The sequence below is a fragment of the Diadema antillarum genome, unplaced genomic scaffold (assembly GCF_040938485.1).
Source record: "Diadema antillarum isolate AM-2024a unplaced genomic scaffold, OU_Dant_1.0 seq00000009_RagTag, whole genome shotgun sequence".
Taxonomy (NCBI): domain Eukaryota; kingdom Metazoa; phylum Echinodermata; class Echinoidea; order Diadematoida; family Diadematidae; genus Diadema; species Diadema antillarum.
Genome location: NW_027271131.1, coordinates 418,009 through 432,733, shown reverse-complemented (window position 1 = coordinate 432,733; position 14,725 = coordinate 418,009). Strand labels below are relative to the sequence as shown.

General features: G+C 41.7%; 1 protein-coding gene across 1 annotated transcript in view; it reads right to left on the bottom strand.

Moving 5' to 3' along the window:
• Positions 1–251: 251 nt before the first annotated feature.
• LOC139725031 (F-box/LRR-repeat protein 21-like) overlaps positions 252–14,725 on the bottom strand; it is a 54,651-nt gene continuing 40,177 nt past the window's right edge. Inside the window, exons 3-5 of the mRNA XM_071636120.1 lie at positions 9,722–9,990; positions 2,794–3,073; positions 252–1,861 (exon numbers count right to left, since the gene is read on the bottom strand). Coding sequence (XP_071492221.1) covers positions 1,206–1,861; positions 2,794–3,073; positions 9,722–9,990 — 1,205 coding nt within the window. The 3' untranslated portion in view covers positions 252–1,205. The remainder of the gene's footprint in view (positions 1,862–2,793; positions 3,074–9,721; positions 9,991–14,725) is intronic.

Here is a 14,725-nt window from a genome sequence, read left to right as displayed (position 1 = left end):
CATAACTACTGTACATAATCTACACACATAAATTAGTGGGATGTAATGTATTTGATTGAACATCATACTATAAAATTTGTCTTCGTAGAATCCATTCCATGTTATGCACAATCCAGGATACAATATTCCTTGAATTTGCAAAGAGAAATTTTGACGGATGTACGACAATATAAGTGGAATGATAACATTACTATACATAACCATAATGATGGGGGAAATAACAAACGTTGGGGGGGGGGGGTGAACCAAATGCACAAGGAAATTCTGCAAGTAGCATCAAAGAACATCAGGGAGAAACGACCCACAAAATATAATCTCGGTGAACTTGGTCATAGCATTCTATACATCTGTAATTTTGCTCAAATACTAGAGTATCCAAAACTCTTTTCCTTTAATTACCCTGCCTTTAAATGCTCTGATTGAGATCCACTTCTTTCAGAAGACAAATTCTTCCTGAACTTTTACTGGCTTCTAAATAGCTTGTGAGACGAAGAAACATCAAAAACATTAAACAGAAAGCACACAAGATGAAATACCTTATCAACATCAACACAGACATAGCATGATTTGTCTCTTCAAGAACAATCAGGTGTTAAATTGTATGTGTGGCATATACAATATACACCTGTAGCCCTAAATAAGAAAGCTAACCAAACATCTCCGCAGTGCTGTAATCACAAACTTAAGGGCACGCTGTATTTTGATGCGTTATCTCTCCAGCCGTATTCAAACTGAGGTTCCATAATCCTCTCCTAACCTCCTTTACACAATTTGCTTTCGCAAAGCACAAAGTTAACATATTTTCTGAAAGCATAAACAGAGACTCACACACATACACAATACATTTTCCAATTCTTTAAGACAAGAGTTACAAGCTTGACATGACAGTGAACACAAAGACAACCAAGACGAGATGCTGCCATCATGCTCTGGGCATTCCTTCCTGGTTTAACCACAGACACATCCTCCAACCCTGTCGTGAGTGTTACACCACTGTGGGTTTAGTTCAAGGACAGGGGACAGCTATCAAACCGAAAATGCTGTTCAGCAGAGCACAGAACGTCACTCAATGACGACCTCCAACAGGCATACTCATTCCAGAAAGGCATACTAGTACACTCTCCACGCTCCAAGTCGTGCCCAGATACCGGGACACAATGACCATCATGGAGTCCATATCAGACTTGTCATCCTCAACTCATCCTCTACTCATTCCAGAAAGGCATACACTCTGCGCTCCAAGTCCTGCCCAGATACTGGGACACCTTGCACATCATGGAGTCGATATCGTACTGGTCGTCCTCAAAGAGCACCTCCTCCCGGATGAAAAACTCCGTCAGGCGCTTGCCGCAGAGTCGGGCCACCTCCACGACGCAGGAGCAGGAGACCTCGCACTCGCCAAGGCCGAGGGAGTGCAGGCTGTTGCAGTGCTGCGCGATGCTGACGATGGGTTCATCCAGGGGCTGGTTGCCGTTGGCGCACACCACCAGCTCTTCCAGCTTGGGGCAGTTGGTGCCCATGCGAATGAGAATGTCCCTGGAGACAGAGCGGCCGAAGAAGGCATGGGTGACGGGCGTCTCATAGTTGAAGAACGGCTTGTAGTCCTTGTCGTGCAGGACGAAGAAGCACATGGCCAGGATGGTGCCCGGCGAGTGCTTAGTGAGGGCGTCCCAGCTCTCCTTCTTAATGACATGGTGCTCCATGGACGTCTCGCTGTCCTCACAGACCACGTTGACGCAGAGCTGCTTCAGCTTGACGTGCTCCTCCCGGGAGAGGGCTAGGAGGAGGTTGTCGCTCAGGTGCATATAGTTGATGTTCAGCTCATGAAGCTGTCTGCACGTGTCGGCGACATGGAGCATACCTTGGGGACACAATGACAAATTGACTCTTGTCAAACGTATTCAAGAATGTATCCTATCACAAGCACTAAAATTAGTCACGTGTGCGCTCTCATTTCCCTACTAACATGCAAGGGCATACAAAAAGTGTGCAGCAAAAAGCATTGTAAATATCCTTGAGTGCAATGCATCTCCACAAACACATTCTCACTTGTGCATTATTTGTACAATACATGCGTACCTCTCTCTTGAGAGTCCAAGCCATACTACAATACCCATAATGAACTTTTCAAACTTTTCTATGCATCAAAGCTTTGCTGAAAAGTGCAAAGGGATTATAAAAGTTTTGCACTAGGCCAATTTCAGTGAACTTCTCTCATTTAAAATCATGTATGAGACTTGATTTATCCTAAGTATTCTCATGTTAGAACTTTTGAGGCACATATATAAAAGTGCAAAATTTGCCGTAATGTCTACATCACACAACTTTCTATAGATACACTGTAGGATTTTCTACAATCTTCCACTGTGGATCTTTCCCATAATTCCCATAAAAGCACTGTGTGAATTATGTTTAGAGTTTGTTAAAGAAACTTAAATACTGAATTGTCTGCATTATTCTTTTGCAGATAATTTGGGAAAGCCTTATTTGTGAAAGGGGTAAGATTCACATCTGATAAGTACCCAGCCAGTGACTACTGTAAAAGTGGACATTTTCGCGGTGTTGAAATTTTCGCGCATTTCGCACAACCCTAAATTAGCACGAAAATAAAAGCACGCAAATATTTTTGCTTGCCATGTAGTCCAGTAGGTGATGATCTGGATTCCGCGGAATTAAAAACACACGAAACTCTTCTTACCCAGCCGAGCATGAAAAATTAGTCGTGCGAAAATATTCACGTTTACAAGAGTTGCTAATGGCAACATCTGGTGCAAGAAATCATCAAAAGCTCACCCTGTGAGGACACTTGGGAACAGCTGTCTATTTTCAGAAGCATGAGGGAGTCCTTGTTGGACACTGCTACCTCCTCCAACCAGGGATCGTCGATTGGGGTCTCGTCTAAGGCCAGTGAGGAGAGGCTGGGCGAGTTGACCAGGACCACGGTCAGCGGCGTGAGGAGCTTGACTGGGTTGACCAGGTGGAAACTCGGCCTGGCTGTCAGCATGAGCTCCAGGGTCTTGAGCGAACAGTTGACGAGCTGGGAGAGGATGTCGCAGGCTGCCTCGGCCGACTCCTGCAGTGTAGAGAGAGAAGATTCAGCTAGTTTACCAAACAGGGCTAAAAGGTATCAGAAAAATTGGACATCTGTTCAAAGGTTATGAATTTTTTAAAGTTTCAGTTCCGCCATTGCTGGACAAAAAGAATACTTACTGTTTGTGATGTCACAGTAAGAAAATGGTATGAAAAAAATGCAAAGAGAATTTTACAAACTTTAGTCATTCATGATAAGTACACAATCCTTCCCTTTAGTACTGATATATGTGGAGGACAATATTATTCCCCATGCCTTCCAAATGAGGGAAGTCAAGCACTATTTCTTTATGCTAAAAAGATGAAAACATGTAGATTCTCTTTTTACAAAATATGTACACTGTATGTATAATATACAGGGCTCAACATTTGCAGTAGCCCAAGGCCACTAAAAATTGGTGTCGAGCAACAAAATTCATCTTTTAGTAGCCCAATCAGGCAACAAAGATTCAAAATAGACTGTTCCTTTTGGTTTTATTTTGGGCCACTATTCAGGCCACCCAAATCGTTCCTTTTAGTTTTATTTCAGCCACTATTAAGGTCATCCAAATTTAAAATTTAAAATTTTTAGGGGACCAAACGGGCCACCAGACAGAAAAGTTAGCGTCAAGCTCTGTAATACTTAATTTTCTTTATAATCAATATGCTTTCTAAAAATATGATGCTTTCAAGTTCCTATTTAAAACTAAGAATGAGAGTTAAAGCATGTCACTTCAATGGCAGTGGGTAGAATGGGATAGGAGAGGTTGGGTGAATGACATGATTATCCAGTCAAACAACCAATAATTCCTAGAAAAATATCAAACAATTTTCATGTTTATGAAATATAAATATCACATGGATGATAACACTCTGTCTTGGGGCAACAAGAAATTTTTTGGTAACCTTTACCCCCCCCCCCCCCCCTTTGCAGAAAAAGAATAAAATAAAAGAATGATTAATTCAGATCGCATACTCATCAATCATATCATTCTCAGTGTAGAACTTGAAGGATATTAAGTAAGACTACGGGTAAAACATAGGATAACACTGACACAAACAAGAAAAAAAAGGTGTTATGTCACAAAAATATGGAGGCTTTACATAACTTAGAACCTTTAAAGACCCTACTACCCACACATTTCCTGTTTTATATTTCACACACGTCTGTCCTGTCCTTCAAATTGAGCATCTTAGGAGGCACAAAGGGAAAGTGCATCTTGGGCATTCAAAGCATGTATTTACGAAAGGGGCTCGGAATCTATACAAAACCTTGCACCTCACAATTGGACAGTAAACATCCATAAGTAGAAATAAGCTGATGTCCTGTCACATGGCCGCAGCTGGGTAAAGTTTGGAAGAACATTGAGCAAAGTCTCGCATTGGACAATTTCCATGAGGCAACACTCACTCCCTCCCCATGAAGGGATTCAAAGGTGGTGAAGTGCTGATGATTTCATGGAGCATAAGAAGTACTCACTCGTAAAATGGAACAGGCTAAAATTCAAGTTAGGTTCACATGATGTCTGTAATTCTTGAAGTTTTAAACTTCGATGATGAGCCTGTGGTTTTGAACTATCATGCACGTCCACACGACACAAGACACCATCACCACATATGCAAACTTGTACATGTGACGAGAATGGAATGATGAGAAATGCTTTCATTGCAATGTGGCATTTTGGTAATTATCGATTAGTTTGGGCAGGTTTGTGCGTTTGAGCAAAATATTATGCGAACTCGGCAGGCCATTGACTGAGTCAGGCGTACGAAGGTGGCACATAATGAGTTAAGATTAGGAACGCAGAGAGGTGAAGTTTCTCAACTGGCTGAAAGTGAGAAACTGCAATGCAGAGAGATGGTACCGACGGGGTGGTGGGGGAGGGGAGGGGGAGGGGTTAGAGGTAAGGAGTGGATGTCCCCACCTCCTCGTATTGAGCTTTTTTTATATTGGAATTAGAAATTGTGCAATGTGGCACACACTTATGATTTTGATAGCATAATTCTCTTCGATTCATTATGAAAGATGATACTGAGAGAAATTATTTTGAGCATTTTTCTCAAAAAAATTTTGGTCAAGGGGTGAATGTGTCTTGATTGTGCAACTTAGTTTAAGAGACTTTTTGGATCATTCAAATCTATAGAGGAAGATAGTAAATAGCTGTAAAATACAACTATATACAAGGTATTCTCCAGCCATCAAAAAGAATAGGGAAAGTATACTCAATTCAGCATACACGGGCCTCCCATCCAATAGTATACAAATAGTGAATAGTCAAGAGTGCGATGGTACAAGATTTCGCACGAGGTGAAAGATAGAGGTGCTCTATTCAACGAGGTGAAGCAAGTGCAAAATCTTGTTCCATTGCACGAGTAAAGACCATGCACTATTTGTTTTATACAAAACCATGGAACTTCAACAGGTTTAGTCCACACAGATTCTTGAATTTAGCACAGAAATGGCAACCATTTTCTGTGAAAAACGAATGAGTAGTCGCACAGTCGCAGTCACCGTGTACGTACATACGCGAAATGAAGTTGTTTACAAAAATGAGTGACAAAAGTACACACTAACAAGCGCGTTTGTAATTCTCGCTATCGCCAATGACGTAAAGGGTACCCGCATGTTGATTTAAGCGTCATTTACGGTGCATTATGGGATAGTTCGGGAGCCAAGTCACTTCCAATCGTACGCGCGTGATACGCGAATGCTCTTTACATACATATAACTCACAGCTATACAGCCGGCCGACTGTATTCTTGCATGTACTTACCTGTTTCCTTGACTTGAATTTTAGCATCTATATGATTTGAAATTTCTCAATTCTAGAGAAATTGTTGTTAATACGACTATGGGTCGTTACTGCGAAAGCTGCCATGTGTTGGTGGCATGACAATAAATATGAACAAATCTACAGAAATATTCCTGGCATGCGAGATGTGACATTGGTGAAGTTTCCGGGTGACTCCACAGTACGTGCAACTTGCTTGGAAGATACTGCTTCAGAGACAGGATAAGTTCGAGATCATGGTTGCCGCTCGTACCCGATTGTGTTCGCTGCACTTTGACAGAGAACAGATGAAAAAGATGGACATTCCATGATGATATCAAGGTGGGTGAATATCTTCCAGTATTATTTTTGCACAATGTATGCAGAGATGACTGATGTGTAAGTCGATCACAATGATCAAGCAGTATACCGGTATGTCTAGCTTGTATACGTGCATGCTATCTGTATAAGGCCTAGGGCAATGCGGGGGCTATAGCTACAGTATGTATCACAGGCCTGGCTGGCTCAGGTACTGGCGCCTATCCGTCATGGCCAGCGCGGCGCTAGGTAGGTACACATACGCGCACACTAGCGCTGTGCAAAATATGCCCCACGCCGGAAGTGCCCAAGTCCCGGAAGTGCACTAAATCTTGACGAAAAAGCCACATCTGGGTACTCTTTTTGTCATTGGCGATAGCGAGAATTGTTGAGTGTGCGTGGCAAATGTTTGTTCATTGTGACATCAGAGCCATGCGATGGAACAAAAACTTCGAGTCAATCATGAGTTTAACACGGGAGTCAATGGAAATGGATGACGTCAGCCATGCGATATCCATTTTCGCTCAAACAAAATTGCATGGCTGGCAGCCAGAGCGTGCGATGGAACTTTCCACTAAATGTCACATGATGGGCAATCGACCAATCGGATAGCTACAATCTAAATAGGTGTTGTATAATCATTACCGATTCACCCACTATGTTTGTTTGTTTGTTTGTTTTATCTGGGAGGTTGAGAGAAAATGATTGCTGGGAGGGACTGGGGGAGTGAGTGGGGAGTGCTTAGTAAGCACAGATTACCAGCAAGATCCTACATGCAGCCATGAAACGGCCCCTCTGTTTACACTGGTCCCTGAGCTGAGAAGGAAATGGTGTGGGAATGATTCCCTTGGAATACACCATCAAAACAGGGCATTTTCAAATAAGCCAGTTCATCGTGAGCTCACATGCACATTGATAGAAATGACCTTTCCTTTTCTCAGCTGGTTATGCATTTCACTCGTTTTAAAAGTGACATTATATGTTTACTGTATTACAGAAGCTTACCCGAAGTAACAATATATGAAATTCATGTTCCAACAAAGAATGACCTTGCGTAGATCGGGTGACCAGAATGGTTTGTCAAGTTGATTGGGATATATCCATTTCTTATTGTTTGACACTGCATGCTTTAACAAACTTTTTCTTTTAATCTTGCCAAAATACCAGGCCTGCTGTCACAGTGTCACTTGGATGTGCTGGCAAGCACTGTTTGTAAGGATAACATGAATCACTGCATCACAAATGCATGTCTCAGTGAATCTAAAAATCATCATGCCTCTGAACATTACACATCACTTTTTTTCTACCCATGCGCAAAGTAAAACTACGAACTGGCTTTTAAAACACCCCAGGAGCGCTCCTGAACTACTCTGAACTGTATGAACTGACAGTTAGGCCCTGGAGTGCTCTAAAGCCATGCCCCTTTTGAGGCTCCTAAAGTGCCCTAACTAAACTCTGCACAATGTATCTGTCTTCTCGCTGGCCTTCCATCTGCAACCTTGAACAGACTTCAAGCAGTACAGAATGCAGCAGCACGCTTGCTCACTGGGCTGAGGAAGTATGATCACATCACCCCTGTCCTAGCTCAGCTGCATTGGCTTCCCATCAAGAACAGAATTGACATTCAATTGCTAACTGTCTCGGAGGAGTCTGCGCCTTTGAATGTTTCTATAACAGATATATGGCGTCATACAAATGCTGTGGATCATCATCATCATCATCTGCGGTCATCAACATTTGGAGCACTCCAGAAGTGGAATGTGGTGCACACTAAGCATACAATTTGTATGTTATAATCCCTCCCCACCCCCCGCAACTTTGCATGTGGTCTCATCAAGCTGTAATTCTCTGTATGAATAGACAAAAGAGGAAAAATTGATGCTCTTCAAATATGAAAAATATGAAACAAGTACATGTGCAAAATAATGACATGGATACCTTCCCAAGTGTTAGCTGACGACCATTCTGGTCACCTGGTCTGCACACATCCATCCTTTGTTTTGGACATGATTGATGGATTTGACACATTGCTACCTCAGGCAAGCTTGTGCATTACATCGCTTTAAAAACTGAGCAAAGTGCCTGACCAACAGAGAGAATACAGAAAGGTCATTTTTATCGATGTAAACATGAGCTAATTCCAAACTGGCTTATTAGCGTAGGCTGGGAGTGCCTCAAGGTAGCCCATTACCAGTCATGTCTCAGCTGCTCCCCTCATTCTAAGGAGGCCAGCCAGGGAGAGAGCTCAGTGTGAATGCCAAGACATAGAATAAGCACAAATAAATATTAGAGAGCAGGTCACCTTCATCTCTCAATATTCAGAAACGAACTATTGTGTAAATGAAGAGACTACAGGCCTATTGACACATAAGAATTTTTTTTTTTTTTTTTTGGGGGGGGTGGGATTGATGAGAGGCAAACTCAAGTAAACTTATCCTGTTCACATACAGCAAAAAAAAAAAGGGGGGAGACAAAAAAACCAATCAAGAGGGTCTCGCGCTCACCAGATTATCGCAAGTTACCTTTCCGCGCATTCTTGCTTTGAGTGATGGGGGCATAGCATCTATTTGCATATTCCATCACACTGGTAAAATTACCTGCAAAGTACACTTTACTTACAAAGTTTGACTAAGCAGTTTGAAAAAAATATATGATCAAAGCTCTATCACTTCTGATTCAAGAGAAGAACACTTTTTAATATATTCCTTAATTTGGGAGGCTTGGGCCTCTGGGGCCGTCAACAGGAGCATGGTGCCCATTCGAACAAATTTGAGACCCTATCCTCCTAGGAATGCCACCTGCCAAGTGTGGTGAAAATCCATCATGTTGTTTTCCAGAACAATATAAGGATGTACAATTTAGGACAGCATTTTGAGATCCCTCCCCCAAGCTCACAGAAGGGGGCACCCCTGGATCTGCCATGAACAAACTTGAAACTATAGTCATCAATGTCCTGACTCATAATAATAACATAGCTTTATCACTACTGGTTCTAGAGAACAACATAATTTGTAAATATTCCTTAATTTTTATTCATTTATTTATTTATCTATTCTATTATTATCTTTTATTTTTTATTTTATTTTTATCTTTATTTTTATCTTTTATTTTTTATTTATTTATTTATTTATTTTTATTTTTATTTATTTATTTATTTATTTTTTTGGGGGGGCGGGGTGGGCCCTATGGTTCTACAGAAGAAGATTTTTAAAGGTTCCTTAATTAAGGGGGGTTGCCCCCCTCCCAAGGGTCCCCAAGTGGGGCATGGTGCCCATTTGAACAAACTCACATCCTATCCCCCTAGGGATGCTACCTGCCAAGTTTGGTGAAATTTGGTCAAGGCATTTTTGAGGAGATGAAAATGTCACAAGTTTGGCGGACACCGGACACCGGACACCGGACACCGGACACCGGACACCGGACACCGGACACCAGACGAAGACTGATCGCAACAGTTTACTTGAGCCTGTGGCTCAGGTGAGCTAAAAACCATCTCTATCAGCATTATGTTCTAGTATGTGCATGAACAGGCCTTTCAGAAAGGGTACTGGCAGGAAGCTAACCTGATGGCTGTCCACTTTGATGGTCACAAACTTGAGGTGCTTGGCGTGCTGCTGGACTACCTGCTTGACCAGCTTCGGCGGGGTGGACTTGGTGTAGGACGTGGACTCCTGGGTGAACTCAAACTCGAACTTGTGCCAGAGGTCGGGCAGCTGGTAGACGTCGTACCAGTGCTTGCAGACCCCCGAGGCCTGGGCACGGTCCAGGAGCGACAGGTTCTTGTAGATCTTGATCATCAGGACTTCTGGGATGGTACTCCACGACAGACCAACTGCAATTCAGTGGAGGAAAATGTATACAGTCAATACCTCAACACTTCAACCCATTACATGTAGCTCCAAAATTCTAGTACGTACATTCATAGTTTGCATTTAAATGTGACTTTCAGCTCAAGGAAATAGACACTAGAATCCAGAGGTGGAAAACGTACAGTCAACATCTCTGTACTTCTACTCATTAGCTCTTCAGGGTAGTATTTTGAAATCCTTCCTAGGAAGAAATTTCTTCCTAAGTCAGGATTTTTTCCTGAGTGGTATTCTGAAAATCTTCGTAAGTTTCTTCCTACACAATGTAAGTCTGTTCCTACGTTTTTTCCTAAACTTAGGAAGAAACTTAGGAAAAGGGCAGGAGTATGCAAATTTCTGACTTAGGAAGAAGTTGGTATTCTAGAATGCACTTAGGAAAGAAATTTAGGAAGATATTTAGGAAAGTTCCACCCTTGTCCTAAGTATGTTGTTAAGAATAGCAAGCTGCAGACATCGTGATAGGTGCGCTTGTCATTCACTGCACGCACATGTACTTTGAAGCGCGAAATGAACATGAGAAAGGGGACAAGCCGTGCACACGTGTATTTGACCCTACATCATGGTAATATGCGATTGTCATTGGTTGGTTCCTTATGATACGGCATTCCGTATTGGCCTAAGAAAGGATGTGGGCGGGGATAAGGATGGCCTAATTTGCATTAAGAAGTGCCTATCATAGGAAGAAATTTCAGAATACCAATTCTGTCTTTCCTGAGCACTTCCTAAGTTTCTGACTTTGGAAGAAACTTAGGAAGAAACTTAGGGAGATTTTCAGAATACCACCCTTTAGTCTACAAATTGTCAGTACATTCCTGCTTTGCTTGTACACGCAACTGTTGGCTCAAGCAAGTAAATATTTAAAAAGTTTACGCCCGACGGATGACGGACAATGCATCTAAGTGAGCTATCGCAATAGCTCACTTAGAGCGCTAAAAATCCAGTGATGGAAAATGTAGTTAAATACCCTGACACTTCAACTCATTAGTCAACCTAAATTTAGTCTCTAACCTCAAGTACATCCATTCACTGCATCTAAATGCAGCTTTAATCTCAAGGAAATTATAGATATTAAAACTGGTATCTCTAAAGTTTTCTCTCTTTCCTTGGGGAACCAATATCCTACAATGTTATGGGGCTACAAGATCAACAGCAGACGAATAATTTTTGACATAAAAAGAATGAAGATTGGCAGCCATAAACATATACAAAAACAATATCCAGATTAACGCTTTACATCAACATCGAGATCATATACAAGATCAACAGCAGCTAAATAATTTTTGACATAAAAAGAATTAGATTGGCAGCACAAACACTGAAGAAGCATCTAATAGAAAGGAGAGCTCCATCTCCTTTCATATTATAGTTGGTAACAAAACATCGTTCCCGTACATGAACCTTTTTTTCCCCATATACTCATCAATGAAATTTTCTATCCTAATGACATTACAATATGTATTTACCATTTGCAGATGAAACAAAAACAAAACCGTGAGTTAGAGATAGAAACAACCAGTGTACAAATGTTGATCAGTATGATCAATGTTAACGTACTATTGTTTATACATAATGTGAACAATAGTTTCATTAAAATTGTTTCTAGAATAAACCATTTACAGGTATGGTTTACCGAGAATAATAGTGATATCTCCCTGATACGTTCTATTGCAAAATTCTTGTAAATATGGTAAGATGTTTTGTGATACAACTGACCTACACATATAAGCAACAAATGTGGTAACTCAAACATCTTTTAAATCACTGTTCCCTATGGTAAACAGTGGCTTGAAAGGGTGTGTACAGTTCTGGTCGGGGTGAGGATTTAGCTTTTAACGTTTTGCGAGATATTCAGAAACCACACTATGAGATGTCAAAGAGCATGCAATTCTAAGGGGTATCAAAAGTTTATTTGATGAAAATCGGTTTTGAAATGGCTGAGATATCCAAAAACAAGGTGAAACAAAGAGATCCTAATAAAGTGGGGCATGTCGCCTTTTATTATTATCACTTTTGGGGATATCTCAGCCATTTGAAAACCAATTTTCATCAAATAAACGTTGAATCCTTCACAAATCACATGCTCTTTCATATTTCATAAGAGGTTTCTCATTATCTCACTTAGGAATGTTCAAAACATGAATCCCCACCACAACCACTACTGTACAGTCCCTTTAAGCTCCATTCTAACGGCCCTTACCGCAAAACGTCACGACAACGTCAGGAGAACAAAATTCCTCGCCTCAGGCAATAAAACCGCATGAGAGAGAGCGAGGGGTACCGCTTCAACAGACACACACCAAAAACCTTCTTTGGGTAGGTTTCTATAAAAGGGGTGTGTCCACGGATACAACTACCCCGCCCACCCACCAGTGCCGCGTGTATCTGTAAACAAAACGTGGTTAGAATCACTGATCTCAACTGGACAGAGATAAGTGGTTACAATCCATGCACAAGATCAGCGCGCAGTGTTTCAATCATTCCCAGTCTACAATGTTGCACATTGGTGTTGAGTATGTCAAAGGAATGTTTATACCGCAGTTCTAACAGATGAGGGTTACCCAGGTAATGTCAGAGTAATGTTAGGGTAATGTCATGGTAATTACCCTTGCTGGCTAGGGTAGAATTTGGCTAAAGTTACCACAACAACATCCGAGCAACATTTTGTGGAACTATTTTAACAGAAAGGGTAAAAAAAAAGTTTGACGCACACTACCTGGATGTTGTCTCAGTAACAACGCCCTGTTAAAATGGGCCTTTATACATTAACGTTAGAAAAATATAAGTTAGCAAAATATATGCAGCATTGAGCCCTTCATGACTAGATTTTAGCTCTAAAACTTAACACTCTGATGCTATAGAGAAATCTGTGATGGAAAGAGATGAATTATACTTTGATCAGCCACTGAATGTTCACTTTCCCAGGAAGAATACCAAGCACTGGAATGTCGTGAGACAGGTGAACAGTGTACGACCTCCGTTTCATCCTCACCCATGATGAGAACAGGATTCGTCACAGCTACTACCCCAGACTCGTGGAAACTTGACGAAGGGAATCTTATGCAACAAACACGTGCTCAGATAACAGTTGCGGGACTCCGTGGTTCCTCTCTGTATTATAATTAGCCACCATTCTCGCTCACTGACGTGACTAATGATTCTATCAATGCAGGCCTCGAAATAGGATTTTGGAGGGGCAAGGCCATTTAGAAAAGGGCACTTTTTCCAAGAGGCCAGGGCACTTAAGTCAGTCAGAGGGGCACCAAGGCCACATTGGAAAGGGCATGTTTGGTGTTTATGAAAAAAGAAAGAAGAAAAACAAACCGAGAAAAACAAACAAACACACACACACACACACACACACAAAGTGCAACACACAACAAAAACCTCTTCCCTACAGCTGTAACACATTCCCGATCTCCGCGTTTCTATCAGGTGAAACGACATTTTTAAAAACAGGAATAAAACAACAGTAGGTATTGATTGAAACTCGACACCCTTTCAGGCCAGCCAGGTTGCCATGAAACTTCAAAGCACATTCCGACAGCTGGCTGGCAAAACCACAAGGCAAAGGAATTTGCGTGCGCGTGTAGATTGCTATGATTTATGTCTGTGACAGACAGTTCATGACCTCCAAGAATGCGCCAGTACGCGCGGTTTCTTCTGTTGATTGGTTTCTCTCTCTCTCCACCCCTCCCCCATTCCCCAGTCTGGCACACCTTGGCATCGTGGGATTTTTCTTTTTTCTTGGTGAACTTGGTGTTCACTTACTCTATCTGAATATGCGCTGCCTAGCTAGTACATACTCGCGGCCGCTGCGCTGCGGAGGCAGTCGGGACGGTAAAAGCCGGTCGGGCGTACATGTACGTACACGTCGTCTCGTACCTCGGAAAGATACTTTGAGTTTGAATCAGATATATCAGGACGCGAGTGAACTGAAGGTATGATATTTGAGATCAGGAAAGTTGTTCAAGCTTATTAAAGAGACTTTGAGAAAGGGCATATCATACGTCATAAATGGTAACTTTCATTCTAAAAGGGCACCACGGCCCCAAGAAAAAGGGCACATTTTTTTTGGCCGTAACTTTGATCAAAAAACAAAAGGCATTGCGGCCAACGAGAGGGGCACCGACGGCCATGGCCGTCGGTGGCCGTCGGTTAATTCGAGGCCTGCAATGGTTACAGTCCTGAGTAGTTCTGACAAGATCACTTGTGCATTCAAAACATGGTGCCATGAATATTTCTAGAACTTGAAAAATCAATGCCAGCATAATTGCAACTCCAACACACTATTTTCCAAAAGTAAGAGAATATTAAGCAGAGGGGTGAAGGTTGATGTGTGAATTTTCTTCAATTTGTCTCCCTTTACAGATGAAATTTGTATTCGTAAGATTGCAACTGCTGAGATATGGGGAAAGAAATGAACGTTTAAGAATTTGACCTTGAGCACATGCACCTAAATCTTTCCCTAGAGAATTCCAACCTCGTAAATTGTAGAGATATGTGGAAAATAATAAGAAGTTGAACTTGACCTTTGCCCTTGAGCAAGTGCACTTAAAGTTGATAGGGACTACTCTGTTTTCTCATGATTTTGTATATAACAAATGCCACGTTTCATTTAGATACCTCAAATGAAAGTTACGTGATTCACAAAACTGATTACGGACGGAAGGACAGATGGATGGACAACCTGAAAACATTATG